The 23,186-nt window shown below is 41.3% G+C and overlaps 1 protein-coding gene across 4 annotated transcripts in view; it reads right to left on the reverse strand.

Annotated features, from left to right (window-relative positions):
* Window positions 1–23,186, reverse strand: part of ATP11C (ATPase phospholipid transporting 11C (ATP11C blood group)) — a 273,446-nt gene that overhangs the window by 48,708 nt on the left and 201,552 nt on the right. For all 4 annotated transcript variants that reach the window (XM_073599256.1, XM_073599253.1, XM_073599254.1 and 1 more), the window contains exons 19-23: window positions 17,244–17,507; window positions 15,021–15,189; window positions 14,597–14,699; window positions 5,925–6,070; window positions 3,745–3,804 (exon numbers count right to left, since the gene is read on the reverse strand). In XM_073599256.1, coding sequence (XP_073455357.1) covers window positions 3,745–3,804; window positions 5,925–6,070; window positions 14,597–14,699; window positions 15,021–15,189; window positions 17,244–17,507 — 742 coding nt within the window. The remainder of the gene's footprint in view (window positions 1–3,744; window positions 3,805–5,924; window positions 6,071–14,596; window positions 14,700–15,020; window positions 15,190–17,243; window positions 17,508–23,186) is intronic.

Genomic DNA, 23,186 nt, shown 5'->3' on the forward strand with positions numbered 1-23,186 from the left:
AAAAAAAAAAAAACACTGACGGGGGGTTAAAACTCTCCCTACGCTACCTAAAATATAAAAATGTTTTACTTTAACCTCTTCTTCTCCAGGGTATGTCTTTACGCAGTAGATTGATGGCTCGTTATTTATTCTGTGCCATTTATAAATGGCACTGGAAAAAAAGCCATCAGACTATCGCTGGGTATTACATTGCACTGAGCTGATCTGAAGGGCTGGGTACCAAGTGATTGCCAAGATTGTTCCTCACAGCAATCACATGCTATTTATAGTGTTGATCCCTCTTCCACTTCAACAAAGGAAGGAGAGGTTTTAGTAATTGTGAATGGGGAAAAAAATTCCATGCAACCCCCGTGTCCGCCCCCCCCCCATTCATGATCTTGATCCTGTTTCCAATTGTGACTTGTATTAACCACCTTATCCTGCACATGAACCCCTTCGTCTACATCTTGCTACTATATGTGCTCTGTACATTAACCCCTTCACTTTCTGATCCCTGTGTTCATGACCTATACAATAAAGTATCTAGTACACCACTACCAAAGCTCCATGTATTAACCCAAAAAGGGATCATTTTGGGGGTTTTCGTAGTGTTTTTTTTTTTTATCAGAAAGAAAAAACTTTTTCTTTTCAAAATTTTCAGGCTTTCAGTTAAAGTGATATGGGCAATTCTAGAGACATTCAATCGCTGCCTCTGAAGGTGTGCCCTCCACCCTCCATTTGTGCTTGATTAGCTGCAGTGGAGGGCAAGAAAGACATTGGGGGTATAAAAGAACCCCTGATGTCTCCATAAAGAGGACCTGTCAACTGCCCATGGTATCAGTTGGTGGGCTTGTTAGCCCCCTTGTAATACCAATAAAGTTACCATAAATAAAAAAAAAAAAAAAAAATAATGTGTTTATAAAAAATAAAACAAATAAAAGTAAATTTAAAAAATGTAAAACACATCTGTCTCCCCTGTACACACCCATATGGAAATGCGCTGTGTAGGGCACATACGTGTATGTAAACGTACATTTGGCTACACATTTCGGGTATCGCAGAGGCCGTTAGAGAGCAATAATTCAGAGCAGTCATTTATGGTTAAATCCGTATTAAAGTCTCAGGTTTTTTTTTTTTCTTAAAAATAACAAACTTGTTATACTTGCCTGCTCTGTGCAGTGGTTTTGCACAGAGCAGCCCCGCTTCTTCTCTTCTCTGGTCCCTCCCTCCTGCCAAGTGCCGCCACAGCAAGCAGCTTGCTATGGGGGACACCCGAGCCGCAGCTCTGTGTGCCCATGGAGGCGTGGCCTGGTCCTGCCCCCTCTCTCCTGATTAGCTCACTCGCTTTGATTGACAAAAGTGGGAGCCAATGGGGCCCGCTGCTGTCTCAGCCAATGAGGAGGGAGAGTCTCAGACAGCCAAGCATCTTCTACAACAATCGCTGGATCGAGATAGGCTCAGATAAGTATTAGGGGGGCTGCTGCACACAGAAGGCTTTTTATCTTATTGCATAGAATGCATTAAAATTAAAAAAAAAAAAACTTCTGCCTTTACAACCACTTTAAATCCAAAAGCAAACATTTATTATATTGCAGTTTACCAGTTCTTAGATCTGGTGGCTGCTTTAGTTCTTTTTTAGGCTTTCTTCTATTTTCAGTAAGTCTGTTTTTTAACTACACAGTCCATCTTGCATATGTAGCAATTAACAGGTTGAGACAAACCACATAACAGTGGTGCTTAAAATTATAATCTTTTAATAATTTATGTAACTGCTTAACCACTTAAGGACCAGCCTCGTTTTGGATTTTAGGAGTTTACATGTTTAAAACAGGTTTTTCTGCTAGAAAATTACTTAGAACCCCCAAACATTATATATGGTTTTTCTTCTAACACCCTAGAGAATACAATGGCGGTCATTGCAATACTTTTTTTTGCACCGTATTTGCGCAGCGGTCTTATAAGCGCACTTTTTTTGGAAAAAATTCACTTTTTTGAATAAAAAAATAAAACAACAGTAAAGTTAGCCCAATTTTTTTTAATATTGTGAAATATAATGTTACGCCAAGTAAATTGATACCCAACATGTCATGCTTGAAAATTGCGCCCGCTCGTGGAATGGCGTCAAACTTTTACCCTCAAAAATCTCCATAGGCGACGTTTAAAAAATTCTACAGGTTGCATATTTTGCGCTACAGAGGAGGTCTAGGGCTAGAATTATTGCTCTCGCTCTACCGGTCGCTGTGATACCTCACATGTGTGGTTTGACCACCGTTTTCATATGCGGGCGCTACTCGCGTATGCGTTCGCTTCTGCGCGCGAGCTCGTCGGGACAGGGGGGTTTTAAAAAATTTTTTTTTTATTTTTATTATTTATTTTAAAATATTTTATTTATTTTTACACTGTTTAAAAAAAAAAAAAAAAATTGTTTCACTTTTATTCCTATTACAAGGAATGTAAACATCCCTTGTAATAGAAAAAAGCATGGCAGGACCTCTTAAATATGAGATCTGGGGTCAAAAAGACCTCAGATCTCATATTTACACTAAAATGCAATAAAAAAAAAAAAAAAAAAAAAGTCATTTAGAAAAATGACATTTGAAAAAATATGCCTTTAAGAGGCGTGGACGGAAGTGATGTTTTGACGTCGCTTCCGCCCAGCAGTATCTTGGAGACGAGTGAGCGCCATCTTGGCCTCACTTGTCTCCTGACACACAACGGAAGAGGACGCGATCGCCTCCGCCACTACCGACGGCTCCGGTAAGCGGCGGAGGGCACCGGATCGCGGCGGGAGGGGGGGGGCCCTCTCCCGCCACCGATAAAAGTGATCTCGCGGCGAATCCGCCGCAGGGACCACTTTTATCTGAAAGCCGGCCGCCGCACGAAAACGGGGATACCGGGGTTATGGCAGCTAGCTGCTGCCATAACAACGATATCCCCATTCAAACTTAGGACGTATATAGTCGTGCGGCGGTCGGGAAGTGGTTAAAAAATGTTATCTGGAGTTTGGCTTCAATTTTTTAGTGCATCTAAATCTGCTAGTACATTTAACACTACCCTATAATAGGAAGTTTGTTACTGGCTGGACCAATGCTGAAATGAAAGTGGTTGTAAAAGCTGGAGTTTTTTTTACCTCAATGCATTCTCTCTCTCTCTCTCTCTCTCTCTCTCTCTCCCTCCCCACTGGACTCCGTGAAAGCCTTTGGCTCCTGCTTCTGTCAATCAAATCCAAGGAGTGAGGGGAGGAGTGGGGCCAAAGCAGCACTGGACACACACAGCAGCTTTCTATGGTGTCACACAGCAAAGAGGAGCCCAGAGCAGGAGGATCAGGGATACTCAGTGCAAAAACCATTGCAAGAACAGGTAAGTATGACTTGTTTGGCATTTAAAAAATAACTTTTGTGTTTTTTTAATAACGTTACACTCAATTTAACACAGACTGTGGCCTTTTTAAAAACGAGCCACACTATGGATATGTCTTGAGAAACAAATAGGAGAGAAACAGTTTACCGGTCAAAACCGCATCACTCTCTTCTAAATGACATCCTATAAATTCATTGTTTTCCTTGTATGACATATGTAAGCTCTGCTACAAAATTGATGATGTAATGTTGAAATTGCTGGCCTTGCAGCTGTAATGACCTAACTCTCGCCCCACCAAAGATTACAACCTCATGGTAAAAGTGATTCAATCTAGCCGGGCTGCTATGGTAACATTTAAATGACATCATCTCAAAACAAGGAGCCAAAGTTCTACAAAATACATACCTGCTGAGAAAATCCACAGAAGAACTGATACAAAAACTGGGGCAGAATGAAGCACAAGTTCTATAAAAACAAAAACAAAAAAAAAAAACTGTAAATTAAAGAATCCTGGCATCAGAGCTACATAGAAAAGCAATGCGGGGCATCTCACTGGGCGTATGCTTTAGGAATCAAAGGCACAAAACAGCATTCTAAAATCTACTAAAAAGTGGTTAATAACTGAATACATTTTTAATACACAACATACTTTAATAACCCCGGTTATTTCCCCCAAGTAGTTTTTTATACTCTAAATCTTCCAGGATACGCAACCACAAACATAGCTATGAATACACTGAAGCTGAAGTGACTTAAAAATGTTTTTGGGATGCAGCATTAGGAACATAACTTACCTTCAATTAAAATGTATCTTCCATCTTTCTTGGCTGCTTGTTACTGCCTTGGATCTAAATCCTCATACACACGCTTTGATTTTTTGTGGCATGGTAGTCTCATGTCGAAAGTGAAGAGGTTACTCACAATACGAAAATTTTCGTTTGACAGAATACATCAGAAGTGACATAACGGGTTGAATAGTTTGGTATGTATTCTTTTTGTTTCTGAGCATGTGTAGTCTTGCTCTTTTGATCTTTTTCGCACGAAACCCGTACTAATGAAACGAAAATCAGACGTTGAGTTCAAATCCGTCAAAAATGTTATAGTCTGCACATCCAGCTTTTGTCTGACGAAGGCACTGTTCTAACAGTAAGATTTGCAGACACAATTGACGTCCGAAAATCAAAGGGCCTCAACAGTGAAGAATTGCGCTGCTTGCCCTCCCCACCTTTCATCTATTCATAAAACTCCCTGTATTATTTTCACAGAATGCAAAGTGTTCTGTGAGTGGAGGAGGGGGATCCTGTCATTTATCAGCCTTTGCTTTCTGTAAAAATACTAAAAGGAGTTTTGTGAATGCAGAAGGAGGATGGAAGGGGAAGGCCAGAGGGGGCGATCCTTCACTTTTACAGCTGAGACAGTTAACCCATTGAGTTCCTGGAAGTTCACTGCTGTGAGGAGGATCCAGCAGCACTAAATGGTGGACTTTTACTGTAACCAGCAGGATGGAGGATACACTTCATTAGAGGTAAGTTATATCCCTGGTGTTGTCTCCCCCCCCCCCCCCCCTATTTTTCTTTTACCAAGCTTCAGTTTTTAAATATTTTTCATGTTGCGTAGCTTTCTAACTGAAAGCCTGTATAGGAGGCAGAAATCTGGGTAGAGTGTGCAGGAGCCTGACACTGCTCCCACAATCCGCTGATTGCAGGTGCAATGCTTTGCAGGCGCCTGTGTAAAAAAAAAATAAATAAATAAATAAATAATAATAAAAAAAAAAAAAAATAATTGCACATCTTTTTTCTGCAAAAATATGTGAATTTATTTAATTTAAGGTAAACTTAGCCCTTAATGTGATATTAAATCCTCAGATTTTTTTTAAGCACTTTCAGTAACCGATTTACTTATTGAGCATGCAGCTTCTTTGATTCCTTGCCTATAGATCAGTTTATACTGGTGCCACGACCACTACGCTAGGCTTCCTATTCCAGGGTGGCTCCTTTCTTGTGCAGCATCCTATGGAATCACACTTGCATTCACAGACTAAAGCTGTGCCTCCCTAAACTGTGTGCATCGACACAAACATAATCCCATAGCCTAGGAGGGTAAGGTGCTCCTCCCAACTAACGGACTGGCTGGAGATTGCACTGTCCGCTGCAAACTCTCCTGTAAAGACCAGAAGTTCAGGGAAGCAGCACTAAGAGAGCAAGAGTCCACAGCATTGAAAGTTGTAAACTACACGTGTGCGTGTACACTGTGAGATGTGTATTTTATGGTGTGCCCAATGTGTTAAGCTAAACTTAGTTTATTACTAAGATAGAAGCAGATGGGAAAAAAATGCAGACATGTGCAATATTTGCCAGTTGACAAGATTTACACTTTGCCATCCATTGCAAATACAGCAAAGTCACACAGTCAGCTTTACAAGTCATTTTGCTCATTTTCTGAACCAGCCAAGTAAAGCCTCTTAAATGGATCCTTCCACAGGATAATTCCTATATTGTAAATGATTTATGGCACCCTAAACCAAAAAGGTAATGTTCTGTCCTCTGCATTATCATTAATAATAGTGATACTTACAAGGATCTTACCTTATAAAAGAAATACTGTACAAGGTGAGCTATTCTCACATAATACAAGTGTCCGTGTGCTAAAAGAAGTTTTTTTAAGTGCTTAAATCTTGGCACAGCATAATCACTGTTCCTTGCTGCCTGGCGGCCTTCTTTTCCTTTAATGCCTGGAATGGAGAAAGAACAAAAATAATGTATAAACAGGAAAGTAGCAGGGGTAGATGCACAGATGAGAAACTGTCACAAGCTACAGAAACCCAAGAGGATACAGTGCTTGAAAAAGTATTCACAACCTTTGAAAATTTCCACATTTTGTCATGTTACAACCAAAAATTGAAATGCATTTTTATTGGGATTGAATGTGATAGACCAGCATAAAGTGGCACATAATTGTGAAGTGGAAGGAAAATGATAAATGGTTTTCCACATTTTTTACAAAGCAATATCTGAAAAGTGTGGCGTGCATTTGTATTCAGCCCCCTTTACTCTGATACCCCTAACATCTAATGGAACCAAATGCCTTCAGAAGTCAGAGTCCACCTGTGTGTAATTTAATCTCAGTATAAGTACAGCTGTTCTGTGAAGCTCTCAGAAGTTTTTTTTAGAGAACCTTAGTAAACAAACAGCATCATGAAGGCCAAGGAACACACCAGACAGGTCATGGATAAAGTTGTGGATAAGTTTAAAGCAGGGTTAGGTTATACAAAAATATCCCAAGCTTTGAACATCTCACGGAGCACTGATCAATCCATCATCCAATAATGGAAAGAGTATGGCACAACTATCAGGCCAGGCAAGGAGAGCATTAATCAGAGAAACAGCCAAGAGCCCATGGTAACTCTGGGGGAGCTGTAGAGATTCACAGCCGGGAGAATCTTACTACAGGACAACTACAGTGCCCTGAAAAAGTATTTATACCCCTTGAAATTTTTTTGTGGAAAATTTCAAGAGGTATGAATACCTTGTCAAGGCACTGGGATTTTATGTGATAGAACACCAAAAAGTGGCACATAATTGTGAAGTGGAAGGAAAATGATAAATGGTTTTCAATTTCACAGTCCACCTGTGTGTAATTTAATCTCAGTATAAATACAGCTGTTCTAAGGCCTCATAGGTTGGTTAACGAACCTTAGTGAACAAACAGCATCATGAAGGCCAAGGAACACACCAGACTGGTCAGAGATGAAGTTGTGGAGAAGTTTAAAGCAGGGTTAGGCTATGAAAAAATATCCCAAGCTTTGAACATCTTATGGAGCACTGTTCAATCCATCATCCAAAAATGGAAAGAGTATGGCACCACTACCAAGACATGGCAATCCACCTAAACTGACAGGCTGGGCAAGGAGAGCATTAATCAGAGAAGCAGCCAAGAGGTCCATGGTAACTCTGGAGGAGCTAAGGTGGGGAAATCTGTCCACATGACAACTATTAGTCGTGGAATCCACAAATCTGGCCTTTATGGAAGAGTGGCAAGAAGAAAGTCGTTGTTGAAAGAAAGCCATAAGAAGTCATGTGGGGGACACAGCAAACATGTGGACAAAGGTGCTCTGGTCAGATGAGACCAAAATTTAACTTTTTTGCCTAAAACCAAAATACTATGTGTGGTGGAAAACTAACACTGCACATCACCCTGAATACCCCACCCCCCACCGTGAAACATGGTGGTGGCAGCATCATGTTGTGGGATGCTTTTCTTCAGCAGGGGCAGGGAAGCCGATCAGAGTTGATGGGAATATGGATGGAGCCAAATGCAGAGCAATCTTAGAAGAAAACCTGTTAGTTTGCAAAAGACTTGAGACTGGGGTGGAGGTTCACCTTCCAGAAGGACAATGACCCTAGATACACAGCCATTGCTACAATGGAATGGTTTAGATCAAAGCGTATTTATGTGTTAGAATGGCCCAGTTAAAGATCAGACCTAAATCCAATTGAGAATCTGTGGCAAAACTTGAAAATTGCTGCTCACAGATGCTCTCCATCCAATCTGACAGAGCTTAAGCTATTTTTGCAAAGAAGAATGGGCAAAAAATGTCAGATATGCAAAGTTGGTAGAGACATACCCAAAAAGACTTGCAGCTGTAATTGCAGCGAAAGGTGGTTCTACAAAGACACGCCACACTTTTCACATATTTGTAAAAAAAAAAAAAAATGAAACCATTCACCATTTTCCTTCTACTTCACAATTATGGGCCACTTTGTGTTGGTTTATCACATAAAATCCCAGTAAAATACATTTATGTTTTTGGTTGTAACATGAAAAAATATGGAAAATTTCAAGGGGTAAGAACACTTTTTCAAGGCACTGTTCATATAGTTATGAAGAACTTAGTTATACAAGGTATTTGGATGCTTCAATCAGGTATGTACTCTTATCAGTGAACCACACATTTGTTTGATGAGCTGCATTTCTAAATATTGCATCCAGGTCCAACTGCTGAAACAAAAACTTGACAATATTTGCTCTCATTCAGGGTAGAACGATTCACCCAAACACAAACTACTCCAGAGCATTTTAGTCACACATTTGAGGCAGACATGTTTAGAACAATAGCAACCATATGACCACAGGTAATGGCTACTAATAATCATAAAAATGTCATGCTTTAAATTATACTGCAATATTTGTTTCTACAATAATTTTCAACATTTTAAAAAGGGATTTTTTTTTTTACTGATCAGATGTTTTGGCATAAGAATAAGGAAATCTCCATGTAGCTGCGTTAAGGCCTTGTCCACTATGTTCTACAAAATCTTATCAACTCAGTGCACAGCTGACTTCCTGGTGTGAATATTATTTCAAGAATGAAAATATATAAATGTTACCAGAGCAGAGCTGTGAACAGATTGCTTTCCACAAAGCAGAAAGTGCCTTCCTCTCCTAGAGAACACTAGGGGGGGGGGAAGAAGAACATGGCACCACCTGTGGGCAGTCCTAGCTGGTATAAAAACCTCTCTCTGCTATAGGCAAGACAGGTATTCACAAAGCAGTTTAAAAGAATAAAACCAGAGGGACGGGTGCTGTGTCTGTCAATAAACTCAAAGCAAGGGTAACAAAAACCCTGTTTTCTCTTGCCTCAATGAGCGGTGGGCAAACCAAAAAACAAGGACAACCACATGCCAACCACCCAAAGAACCTTAAGGGGGCTAACAAGGAACCTTAAACAGGAGCCTGCATAACCTTGCAGCCAAAACAAGCATCCAAAGATGTAAACACATCAACTTTGACCTGGGACACAGATGTTTGATCTCAGAACTCCCATGAGGCCCTGGTGGAGTGTGCCATAATGAAGAAGGGATGAGCCTGGTCCTTAAGGGTGTGCACCTGCCAAATCCAACAGGAAACAGTGGGCCGGCCAGTGAGTGCAACACAACCTCCTTTAGGATGCGACAGTTGTAGACAGGATGGCAGGACAATGTTCTCATTCAGATGAAAATCCAACACCACCTGTGGAAGAAAGGAAGGCCATGGATGAAGAACCACCTTATCCTTGTGTGGGTTCAGATAGGGAGACTTAAAAGAGAATGCCACTACTTTCGACACCCGCCTTGTGGAAGTGATGGTGACCGAGAGTGCAACTTTTTGAGAAAGAGTAAACAGAGGAATATCACGAATACTCTCAAAGGGAGGCTTCTAGAGAACACAAAGAATTACATTTAGGTCCCAGGGTGGCAACGGGGAATACACAGGGAGCGCAAAATCAGCCAGTAATGCCAGGAGATTATATAACAAATGTGCGGTGCTGAAACCAAACAATAAATAAATAGATGAAATAACTATAAAGAATATCTATATTGCACAGATATAAAAAATATTAAACGAATATATTAAATACATTCGGGTGATGTGATAGCCCCGCCCACACTGACAAAGCCCCATAGGACGTAACGCGTAGGGGTGAGGAGCTATCGTGCGGACATCACCCGCAGTCATCTCGGTTACATTGCTTGTTCTGCCCATCGACGTTTGTTTACAGGCCGCTTTTACTTTCACTTTGCCATTTTATTGGATTGCTGTGGCAGCGCTTTATACGGCCACTAGATTTTATGTATTGTGGATCATTTGAATAAATACACCTTATTGAGAACACTTAGATCGTGTCCCTTTTCCACCCACATTTACTCGTCCATATCCTGGCTCCTGGATCATCTGGTGTCTTCCGGTTTCTCCACTTACCATCTCTATCCCATGTGTGGATCCAAGCCTCTTTTGTTAGCTCAGAGGTCCATCCAATCTGGTAAGGATTTGGATTTGGATTTGGTGGTGGAGGATGAGTCACTCAGACTACTCAGCAATTCAGAATTGTATTTTCCCTCACGAGGTGGCCCCACCTTTTTATTGCCGAGAACTGTTTGCTTTTACAGGTTTATGGACTCTTATATTGCGCTGCACTAGTTTTTACTTTTTACATGTTTTTTGAGGTGTTGTGATTTACCTTTAGTGTACAGCTTGCAATTTCTCTTACATTTTGATTTGTGTCCGCTGATTGCTTTCATTTTTATACTCCTTTCACATATGTCACATGTAGAAACAACAGAGGCTTGCAATAGTGTGATATCTTAATACCGAGGCTGCAGATCCGGTTTCAGGTGACACTATCACACCATCACACATGAGTATTTTAAGGCGTGTTTTATCATGAAATGTGTGTGTGTAATTCTTGTGGAGTTTAAGCTGCAATAAATGTTTTAAAAAACGATATCACACTATTGCAAGCCTCTGTTGTTTCTACATGTGACACGAGGTTGCTGGTAACCAGGAAGAAGTTTTGAGCCAAATAGCTAGCACAGGAAGGAGGAATCACAGGGGGATCTCTTAAAGTGGAGTTCCACCCACTTTTACAACTCTTCAGCATCCCTCACTAAACTGTGCACTGTAAACAAATTGGATATTTTTTTTATTTTTTTTCTCAGCACCTACTGTATATCTGCTGTATTCATTTTTCACTTCCTCCTCCCTGGCCGCGGCCCATCGCATCATTTCCGGTTTGCAATGCCTCCTGGGAAGGGGCGGCAACTTCCTCTGAAACTGCCGCTGCTATGGAAACCTGACCTGAAACCTATTACACTGCTTGTGCTGCACTGAGCATGTGCAAGATCTGCAAGGATGAGATCCAGGAAGAAATACAGTCTTGCTTCAGATGCCCACACTTAAGATGGCCACGGCCTGCTGTAAGTTTATAAAATAACAAACTACTGCTATAAACTAACAAAACAGAGCTTAGTTTACAGACTAACTTTACTAGAATACATTAAGCTTGTGTATTATAAGGGTATTTTTATTTAAAAAGTATAATTTCGGCCGGAACACCACTTTAAGCTGTTAACATTTACTACAGGCTTTTATACAAAGCCCTTAAGGTGAGGGTACATCTGGTGGAGGGTACACTAGGACTGCGTGCACACTGCATGAAGGCACCAATATCACTTTTATCTATGTTTTTATGATGGATTGTCAAAGATTCTCATTCAACAATGATTATATTGTGCAGCACACAGAGCACTTGCACTTTATTTTGGACATAACAAACTAATTGAATGCCATTTGCACGGTTTTAGATTTGTTTCACAGGATATATTTAATATTGATTTAATACATTAGTTTAATATTTTTTATATCTGCGATATCTATCTATCTATATCTCTCTCTATATCTATCTATCTATAATTTTTTTTTCCTTTATAGTTATTTTATCTATTTATTTATTGTTTGGTCTCAGCGCGGCACATTTGTTATATAATTTTGTATTGTCACATATAGGGAAGTGTGGGGAGTGCTGGCAGCTGTCTATTTGATTTTTTTATCATATTTATTAAATTTTAGCAGCTCACAAGGTTTCCACCTATTAACATGCCAGAAGAGCCACGTTCGGGGTCTCCCATCATAGGCAGATCTGACGGAACACATCCAGGTACATTCCCCCTGTGTCCGATGACTGAGGTAACTTGCCGGCCAATTCTAGATGCCGGGGATGTAAACAGTTGTGCTCATAAGTTTACATACCCTGGCAGAATTTATGATTTCTTGGCTATTTTTCAGAGAATATGAATGATAACACAAAAAAACTTTCACTCATGGTTAGTGTTTGGCTGAAGCCATTTATAATCAACTGTGTTTACTCTTTTTAAATCATAATGACAACAGAAACTACCTAAATGACCCTGATAAAAAGTTTACATACCCTGGTGATTTTGGCCTGATAACATGTACACAAGTTGACATAAAGGGGTTTGAATGGCTATTAAAGGTAACCATCCTCACCTGTGATCTGTTTGCTTGTAATTAGTGTGTGTATATAAAAGGTCAATGAGTTTCTGGACTCCTGACAGACCCTTACAGCTTTCATCCAGTGCTGCACTGACGTTTCTGGATTCTGAGTCATGGGGAAAGCAAAAGAATTGTCAGAAAATCTGCGGGAAAAGGTAGTTGAACTGTATAAAACAGGAAAGGGATATAAATAGATATCCAAGGAATTGAGAATGTCAATCAGCAGTGTTCAAACTCTAATCAAGAAGTGGAAAATGAGGGGTTCTGTTGAAACCAAACCACGGTCAGGTAGACCAACTAAAATTTCAGCCACAACTGCCAGGAAAATTGTTTGGGATGCAAAGAAAAGCACACAAATAACTTCAGGTGAAATACAAGACTCTCTGAAAACATTGTGCATCTTGAAACAGCCACACCACATAAGGAGGCACTTGAAGAAAGATGGGCTGCATGGTCGAGTTGCCAGAAGAAAGCCATTACTATGCAAATGCCACAAAGTATCCCACTTACAATACGCCAAACAGCACAGAGACAAGCCTCAAACCTTCTGGCACAGTCATTTGTAGTGATGAGACCAAAAATTAGCTTTTTGGCCACAACCATAAATGCTTCATTTGGAGAGGAGTCAACAAGGCCTATGATGAAAGGCACACCATTCCTACTGTGAAGCACGGAGGTGGATCGCTGATGTTTTGGGGATGTGTGAGCTACAAAGGCACAGGAAATTTGGTCAAAATTGATGGCAAGAGGAATGCAGTATGTTATCAAAAAATACCGGAGGAACATTTGCACATCCATACAACATGACAATGATCCAAAACACAAGGCCAAGTCGACTTGTCATTGACTAGAGCAGAATAAAGTGAAGATTCTGGAGTGGTCATCTCAGTCTCTTGACCTCAATATCATTGAGCCACTCTGGGGAGATCTCAAACATGCAGTTCATGCAAGACAGCCCAAGAATTTACAGGAACTGGAGGATTTTTATCAAGAGGAATGGGCAGCTTTACCATCTGAGAAGATAAAGAGCCTCATCCACAAAAGACTTCAAGCTGTCATTGATGTTAAAGGGGGAAATACAGGGTATTAAGAACTGGGGTATGTAAACTCCTTACACTAGGCAGAAATAACTGGCCTGCCTAAAGTGGAGAGGGGATTTTATACCAGCTAGGACTGCCCATAGGCGGTGCCGTGTTCTTTTCTGCCTAGTGTCCTACTCCTGTAGGTGGCGCTATGAAACGCTATGGTCAATTAGTTAAGAGCTGTGTTCTTTAACTTCTTAAAGTGGAGTTCCACCCACTTTTACAACTCTTTAGCATCCCTCACTAAACTGTGCACTGTAAACTAAAAGTATATTTTTTTATTTTTTTTCTCAGCACCTACTGTATATCTGCTGTATTCATTTTTCACTTCCTCCTCCCTGGCCGTGGCCCATCGCATCATTTCCTGTTTGCAATGCCTTCTGGGAAGGGGCAGCAACTTCCTCTGAAACTGCAGTTGCTATGGAAACCTGACCTGAAACCTATTACACTGCTTGTGCTGCACTGAGCATGTGCGAGATCTGCAAGGATGAGATCCAGGAAGAAATACTGTCTGGCTTCAGATGCCCACACTTAAGATGGCCACGGCCTGCTGTAAGTTTATAAAATAACAAACTACTGCTATAAACTAACAAAACAGACCTTAGTTTATAGACTAACTTTACTAGAATACATTAAGCTTGTGTATTATAGGGGTATTTTTATTTAAAAAGTAGAATTTTGGCCGGAACACCACTTTAAGGACAAGCCGCTGCAGTTATATTGGCCCGCGGTCCTCAAAAAGTGTCATTTGGGGTCAAATTTGTCCGCCGTAATGTCGCAGTCCCGCTAAAAATCGCAGATCACCGCCATTACCAGTAAAAACATTTTTTAAAAAATCCTTAAAGTCCTTAAATCTATTCCATAGTTTGTAGACGCGATAGCTTTTGTGCAAACCAATCAATATACACCTATTGCGATTTTTTTTTTAACCAAAAATATGTAGAAGAATATATAAATCGGCCTAAACTGATAAATACATTTTTTATTTTTTTTTGGATACTTATTATAGCAAAACGTAAGAAAAAAAATTGTTTTTGTTTTCAAAATTGTCGCTTTTTGTTTGTTTATAGCGCAAAAAATAAATACCGCAGAGGTGATCAAATACCACCAAAATAAAGCTCTATTCATGTGGAAAAAAATTTGTTTGGGTACAGAGTTGCACGACCGCGCACTTGTCAGTTAAAGCAACGCAGTGCCGTATCACCAAAAAATGGCCTGGTCATTAAGGGTCCGGTCCTTAAAGTGGTTAATGAATACAAGAGAAAATTGTTTTTGTTTTAAAGTTCAGATCCTATATTCTTACCTCATTTTGTGAAACAAAAGTATTAGAATTGGTAAATCCCTACCTATTCCAACATGTGCTTCTAAAATCATGCTAACATCGTTTGCTCCATCTCCCACAGACAATGTGATAGGATTCCCTTTGGTATTTTTTACCATTTTAACAATCTGAAAAGAGAAGAAAATAGGTTGTGAGCCGGAAATAAAACAGACTTTTGGAACCCGCAGCAATTAAAAGGTTACCCTAATCAAATGTCTACACACACTATTGTTGCCGAAGACAAGCCTGGAAATGTTTTGCAAATCTGTTAACAAAAGTATTGTAATCACATATTATTATTACATATATGTATTTACTAATCACAATAATAATTACAGTGTTAAAACACCCACATGCATTTTTCTGACAACATGACAGAAAGGACCTATTTTTAGAGATGTCATTACATACACAGAACATAAGCACATTTCCTTCTATTTTATACGCACCTGTGCTTTTTGTAATGGCGCCATACGGCAACACAACACTGCAGTACATTTCTGACAAATCTGCAGAAAGATGTTCTTATAATGGCTGGAGCTACAGTTGGAATTCAGTATAAGAGACAGAGTGGAACCATCAATTATCAAGCCATAATCTTGGTTTCCTGACCAGCTCCTGAAATGCACAAAGAACAGTATGCAGACCTATAGTTACAATTTTCCTATGTGGACTCAGAGAAGCAGGGAACAGAACACAATTAAATGAAAGAGTTACCATAACAGGAATTCTGGTTACTGGATGTGAAAGAAATCTTGACAGCAACTCAATTTCCATTTTACTTAGAGCAGATCCTTACTTTGCCTGGTCACCAGAGGCATTTTCAGTAATTTTCCTGCCCAAGGAGAAATATGAACCCCATACATACACTCACACATGATCAATAAAGAGGAGCAGATTTAAAGCAAAGATATGATTTTGGATGAATTTTATTTTGAAAATTTTACAAGTATAAAGTTTAACATTTCTTGTACTTTTATAAAACCTTTATTTTACAAATAAACATTTAACGCATTCATTAGAAATCCCTGCATGCAAAGGACTTGAACCCCATGGGAGAAAATACTACCTCCCTCGTTTAATGGTTACATATCCCAGTCCCTCTCACTAATGCCTAGTATGCCCGGTTCAATAAAAACCCGTGTGTATGTCAGCCGGACCGGCTTCTGTTGGACAAGCACACTGGAAAGCCAGCAGCCAACCGGCTCCGGATTAGCGATCTCAGCCAATGGCGGAATGTTCTGGGGGGGGGTGGGGGCATCTCCTATCAGCACACAACAGCACAGCAGGGGGAGTTCGTTGTACTAACGTCAGAATGTTAGTACAGTGGCTCTGACCATCAAGCTTACCGGTCCCTTTTTCCACTGTTGGGAAAAGGAATCATTTAGTCTGAAATGCATGGCAGTAATGCAACTGCTTCTGTGGACAACTTTCAAAGTGGATTTTTACCCGACAAGATACAGTGGGGTTGATTTACTAAAACTGGAGATTGCAAAATCTGGTGCAGCTCTGCAGAGAAACCAATCAGCTTCCAGGTTTTTTTTGTCTACCATGCACAGCTGCACCAGATTTTGCACTCTCCATTTTTAGTAAATCAACCCCATTGTGCTGGCTATTTCAACTTTATTGCAATAAGGCCGGCCATACACGGTTCGAATCTCAGCCGGTTCAGCAGGATGAATGTACCAAGTTGATCGATCAATCAACTTTGTTACAACCAGCCTGCCGGATTCTCTTGCAATTATCGCTAGTGGCTTCTATAGCCACTGGCGATAATTACCGTCCTCTCCCAGCAGGGATGACTCTCTCCCTCCCTCTCCGCCCAGCGCCAGGGGAAGGCAATTGCTGATTCCCGTCGGCACGGTCTGTGTTGTTAGGGGAATTGTGCAAAATTCTGTCCTGCAACTCATGGTTGCAGGAAAGAAATTTGCGCTGCGTATGGCCTGCGTTGTCTACATAGTCCATGCACCTGAAAGAGAAACATTTTCTGGGCAGGTGCACTACGATTCTATTATCTCTTGCTGGATGGCAACAAACATTAAAGCTGGACATACGGTACTGGTAGATTGTTTTTTTGTTTTCAGCAGCTAGCCGGCTGATAAAAACATAAATAAAAAATCCCTCATCCACACGTTCAAGGTGGATGAAGGAATCCTTCGCTGCTGCGCTATTGTTTTCTGGCAGCGGGAGTTCTCTACTCTCAGAACACACTAAGCAGCACTACAGCCTACTAGCTGCAAATTTCCCAACATTGCCCTTTGTGAGGAGTTGACCACTAGGTCAACTCCTCTTGAACGGGAAAAGCCATAGATGGACTGAAATGTGTCCGGTCCCCGCTGAACTGGCCGATTTTGGATTCATCTATGGCCATCTTTAGACACCACAGGTACCACCAAAAAGGGCTGGTAAGCAAAAGTAAACAGTAGTATTCTAACAACCAATAAAATGAAGAGAATTCTTTATTCTCAAGACAATTCCTCTTTTTCCAATGAGTCCCAAGAAGGTCAAATGTTTGGACACCCCTGATTTAGAATTTTGTATCTCCCCTCCTACCTTCAGTCCTTGTGGTAATGATCACCAAGACAAATACATATCACCGATAAGAACAGAGATAGCAATGCGAGCTAGCCAGGGGATTCTACCCCCTCATACCCACTAAATCAGGGACTCACCTTTTAATACTGCCTTTCATTTTTGGAGTCTCCTGCACCAGTTTTCGATGATACTCTAAAAGCAGTTCCTGCAAGCGATCTTCTTTCCTTTCAAACTCTTCTACATTTTTGGTTGTCAGTTCCAGCAATTCAGTGTTAGTCTGGAACAGTCTACAGGCATAGCATGTAGATTTAGCAGTCTCCATTTTGTCACCTGTTAACACCCAAACTTTCATTCCAGCTGCATGAAGAGCTTCAATCGTTTCTGCTGCTTGCTCCTGGAGCCTGTTGGCAATGACAATTAAACCAATAAAAAGTTCATCCCAGAATATGGATTATAACAAAACAGACACACAGTTTTTCTTATCCGTTGCAAATGCAGGAACTAAAATTGCATGAAGGAGGTTAGTGCATCCCAGGAAACAAATCAACCGTGCTTCCAACCAGTACTACAGGCTCTTGTCACTGTGCGTTATACGGCCTCTTTTCATTTTTAAGCTCTCCTACATTTGGGCAAGGCTACAATGGGTTCATATAGCTGTGCCTGAAACTGGCTTGCATTTCTCCGGGATCAGAATCAGGACAATTCAGAGGTTGAGGATTTCAGTAAATTATTGATGCTTAGCTAGCAGGTCAGCCAAGTGCACAACACCGGAGAGGTAGGCTATGTCCCTAAGACCCCTTTCACACTGAAGCGTTTTGCAGGCCCTATAGCGTTAAAAATAGCGCCTGCAAACCGCCCTAAAACAGCTGCTCCATTCACTCCAGTGTGAAAGCCAGAGGGCTCTGAATGCATTTCTGGAGGGCAAATGTTATTTTTGTAGTGGAGATGTTCAGTTAAAATGAGTGCCTTTATTAAAGTCTTGACTGGCTCTCAATGGAGCCGGTTCACATATGTTCGTGGTGGCCGCGGTGCAGTTTTAAAAAGGGTCCTGTGCGATTTTTGGGTCAGGTTCAGGTGCGAATTCAGGCAACCTAAATTGAAATGCAGCGGACTCCAGACTGCAAACCACAGCTGGACATATGTGAATCCAGCCCAAGGCTGAAGCTCTGAAGCTCCATTTTTACAGCTAATTGACAAAGTAGTTGTTCAGCGTTTCAGGCCAGTTTGCATTGCATCAGGTTAGGATTTTATCCTGTTCACAACTGAATGACATGTGCGATTTAGAAGCATTCCCAAAGAAGTCAAAGGGGTGAAGTCACACCTGAGCCAAACCGTACTGCTCAGAAAACTGACAGGATTCTTTTTCAATTCGCATTGAATCTGCACTCCGGCTGCACCAGACATATGTGAACAGGCACAACAGAAAGCACTGTTCTTTCACATGTCATGCGAATTGGATGCGGTTCAATATGCATTCAAATTTGCATGTGTGTGAACCTAGCCTTAATGTGTGAATCAGGAAAATACCTCACTATGGCCACCAGATGGCATGGACTATCACACAAAATCATTACGCTCATGAGCGCCATCTAGTGGTCATAATAAGGTATGTCACCAATCATTTGCTCTTCAGAGAACATAAGAACATCTGATTTTTTTTTTTCCCTCATTTGCACATAACAAAATTACATAACGTTTCAATAGACAAACTATGCAATTGTTTTATAAATATGCCCCTAAGAGTTTACATGCTTTTAAGTTGAAGTTACACATATACGTGTCCTAATTACTGATCAAATTGGGACTTCGCCTGGAACAGAAAAATAAACCATTGTATTTTCTTTTAGAAGAAATAGGCTAAATTATCTGTGAAGTATGCAGTGCTATAAACCAAGAAGAAATGTGACATCTGCGCTCAAAAAAAAAAAAGTAAAGCAACTGGAAAGATTTGAAGATCACAAATCGGATAACACTATACATCAAATTGCAGCCCTAAAACAAATTGTCATAAAAAAAACATAGAATAATGATAGCAATAATAAATGCAAAAGGTCCAAGGAGAGAATCCCAACACCGTCTTCAGTGTCATAAGCAATCAGCACACCAGTACAGTGAGAGCCAAACTTTGTACCAAACTATAAATAGGAGGTCAAAACAGAGTCAAAAGCGCTTTATTGGAGATCATATGCCAGATCTCCACCTTCACAATCTTGACTCCAACCGGACATCACCTTGGACTTCCCAAAATAAAAAAAATCTGGACCATGGAATGGCCTGCTATGCCTTTAAAGGAGACCCTCTGGATACGCATTGATCCGCTCTTTGTATATGGACTTTTTATGCAATTTGATATATAGGTTTTGCAGTACTCTCTCTCCTGGGGAAATTCCTCCATAGCTGTGCCCATGACAGTGGTTATATGGTTCAACTATGATAGGAAATCTTCCTCACAGAAGCACAGCCTGTCAGAGCTTCTAATATTACCCCACTATATCCAAAACTAAACCTTTAGACCCCTTTCACACTGAGCCACCCTGGGCGTCGGCGGTAAAGCGGCGCTATTTTTAGTGCCGCTTTACCGTCGTTTTAGCGGCACTATTTGGCCGCTAGTGGGGTGGTTCTAACCCCCCCCCCCCTTAACGGCCAAAAAGGGGTTAAATCCGCCCGCAAAACACCGCTCTGCAGCGGCGCTTTGCCGGCAGTATGGTGGTGCTGCCCCATTGTTTTCAATGAGTAGGAGCGGTTGAAGAGAGATGTAGGAGCGGTGTATTCACCGCTCCTCCACCACTGCAAAGAAGCTGCTGGCAGGACTTTTTGTGACGCCCCGCCAGTGCAGCGCCCCAGTGTGAAAGCACTCTGGCTTTCACACTAGGTTTGCAGCTGAGGCTTTTTTTTTTTTTCAGGCACTATTTTTAGCACTGTGGTGCCTGAAAAACGCCTCCAGTGTGAAAGGGGTCTTAAGGTTGAACTCCAGGCAAACTGCTGAAAACATGGATGAAATACATACAGTATGTGGAAGCGGTTTATTGTGCTAATGAATTTGTATTTCTGTCGATCCAGTAATGTCATTTACACAGTTTTGTCACACAGTACCATCCTGTCTTGCAGGGTAGGACTCTTCTCTGCTGTAGTTCAGTAACGCAGTACATGTAACAGTACAGGTCTTGTCCTTACTCCAGGCTACAATTAAAGCCTGAATAAGAAGCAGCAGACTGATGAGCTCATCTCTCTGCTCTCTCCTCCTACCAGCATGTCATATGTCAACAAATGAGCACTGAAGTACAACAGACTGAATCCCTGTACTGCTTCTCCCACTCCAATTCTGAGTTCCAGCAAGAGCCTGATACCAAGTTAAACTTAGATACTTATAATACTGGCATTAAAAGTGATATTAAACCCAAAACCAAAAATGTAATCTATTGCAGTTTACCTATCATCAAATATGGTGGCTGCATTTGTTTTCTTTTTAGTCTTTTTCCACCTGCTGATCTGGCAAGTAACATACTTAATGTATTTGAGTGCCCCCACTCTGGATGAAGGAACACAGAGGCACCTTTGGACAGCAGCATTGTCAGTCTGGAGGGAGGAGGGTGTTAGATGTACTATCAGATTTAAATACACTAACAAATTGAAGCCAAACTCCAGCTAATACTTTATAAGCAGTTGCTGTTTTTCTTTTCCTTTTGTGATAAAGGTTTTACATAAATAAAATCTGATCATTGTAAGTTCCCCTATCCGTGGCAATTGATTTGTTTCACTTCTTCCCCTGCAACTGATACAATCTGCAAGAGAGCTTGTTCCTTTGAAAAACAACAGATTTACCGGTCAGATCACCTGGTGAAAATAAAGGAAAGAAAGCCCAACAAGAAAATGAATGCAGCCATCACATCTTAGAATTGGTAAGGTGCAATATTATATAGTGAAAGTTTGCTTTTGGGTTTAATATAGCTTTAACCATTTCATCCCCAGAAGGTTTTACCCCCTTTACTACCCTGGTGGTATTCCCGAGTGTGGCTCGGGGTAAATTTTCAGTACCAAAAGCGGTAACCCCGAGCCACACTTGGGATCCCATCGCAGGATAGAGGAAATGTTACGTACCTTGTCCCCAGGATCCTGCAATGTCCTCTCGCTGTGTGTGCGAGCCGTGTGCTCCGCTCGATCTATCACAGTGCCGAGCTCCGTTCCCTTACAGATTACATTACTGTATCAAATTAAGTAACGACAGTGACAAATTCTGCAACTGAGCAAATTTCAGTGTTTTTGATTATATTACATTATTGAATCAATTTTATTATTATTATTTTATTATTTGTTATAATTATTTATAGTTATTTATTATATTATAATTTATGATTTTGTGTTTTAAACTTTATCATACCCGGGATGTCTACTAGACTCTTGTTTGGACAGAGTTAAGTGTGTTATTCCTAAGAATTACAGGCCTACAATATAAGACACCAAATTTCTATGCAAAACATCGTAACACTTTGAGCATCAAAAATCTGACATAATCATACCACCAGGGAGGTTAAAGCGGAGTTCCAACCAAAAGTGGAACTTCCGCTCATCTGATTCCTCCCCCCCTCCGGTGCCACAAATGGCACCTTTCAGGGGGGAGGGGGGTGCAGATACCTGTATTAGACAGGTATCTGCACCCACTTCCGGGAATAGAATTCTGCGGGAGTCGCGCCCCTTCCCACACCCCCCCCCCTCGCTGTCTCCTGGGAAACACACAGGTCCCAGGAGATAGTGGGGACCACTTAGGACGCGCAGCGCGACTCGCGCATGCGCAGTAGGGAACCGGGAAGTGAAGCCGCAACGCTTCACTTCCTTATTCCCTCACCGAGAATGGCGGCGGCAGTAGCCGAGCTATTGCTGGACTCCTGGACAGGTAAGTGTCCGTTTATTAAAAGTCATCAGCTGCAGTATTTGTAGCTGCTGGCTTTTATTAATTTTTTTTCAGGTGGACTCCCTCTTTAATGACCAGACCCTTTTTTGTAAAACGGCACTGCATCGCTCTAACTGACAATTGCACAGTCGTGCGACGTTGTACCCAAACAAAAAAAGAGTGACAATATTGAAAAATATATAAAAAAATGAATTTATTCATGTTTAGGCCGATATATATTATTCTACACATTTTTGGTAAAAAAAAAAAAAAAAAAAATCACAATAGGCGTATATTGATTGGTTTGCGCAAAAGTTATCGCGTCTACAAACTACGGGATCGATTTAGGGACTTTTATTTTTTTTTATTGTTTTTCTGGTAATGGCGGCGATCTGCGATTTTTAGCGGGACTGCGACATTGCGGTGGACAAATCTGGCCCCAAATTACACTTTTTTGGGGACCAGTGACATTATTACCTTGATCAGTGCTATGAAAATGTAAAAATAACACTGGCCAGAAAGGGGTTAACACTAGGTGGGCGATCAAGGGGTTAAGTGTGTTCCCTCAGCGTGTTCTAACTGTAGGGGGGGTGGGCTTACTGAAACATGACACGTCGCAGGAGCGTGCCTGTGGGACCCGCAGACTCAATGTCCGCCGGCGCCCCGCAATCCTGCTTTTACGAACAGATGTACAGGTATGTGCCATTCTGCAGACGTATATTGGCGTGAGTCGGTCGGCAAGTGGTTAACCACATCCCGCCTGGCTTATAGCAGAATGACAGCTGGGTGGGGTATCATTTATCCTAAGCATCATGACATCCAGCAGGATAAACGGCGCGCAGCACGGCAATCGGTAGTGCCACACCACATCTCCGATCTGGTTAGAGAGCTTATGATGTAGACACAGCTGATCACAACATAACCAGGAAGTGCCGTTAATCAGCTTTTTCTCTATTCGCGTTAACAAGGCATGGGTAGAGGAGAGACGATCAGCGGCTCTCCTGACGGGGGGGGGGGTCTGCGCTGATGATCAGCGCATCGATCATCAGTGCAGACCCATCAAGAATGCCCACAAGTGCCCACCAGGGATGCCAATCAGTGGTGCCTGTCAGTGCCGCCCATCAGTAGAACCCATGAGTGCCACCTATCAGTGAGGTCTCGTCAGTGCAGCCAAATCAGTGCCCGTCAGTGA

The sequence above is a fragment of the Aquarana catesbeiana genome, linkage group LG09 (genome assembly GCF_042186555.1).
Source record: "Aquarana catesbeiana isolate 2022-GZ linkage group LG09, ASM4218655v1, whole genome shotgun sequence".
NCBI lineage: Eukaryota > Metazoa > Chordata > Amphibia > Anura > Ranidae > Aquarana > Aquarana catesbeiana.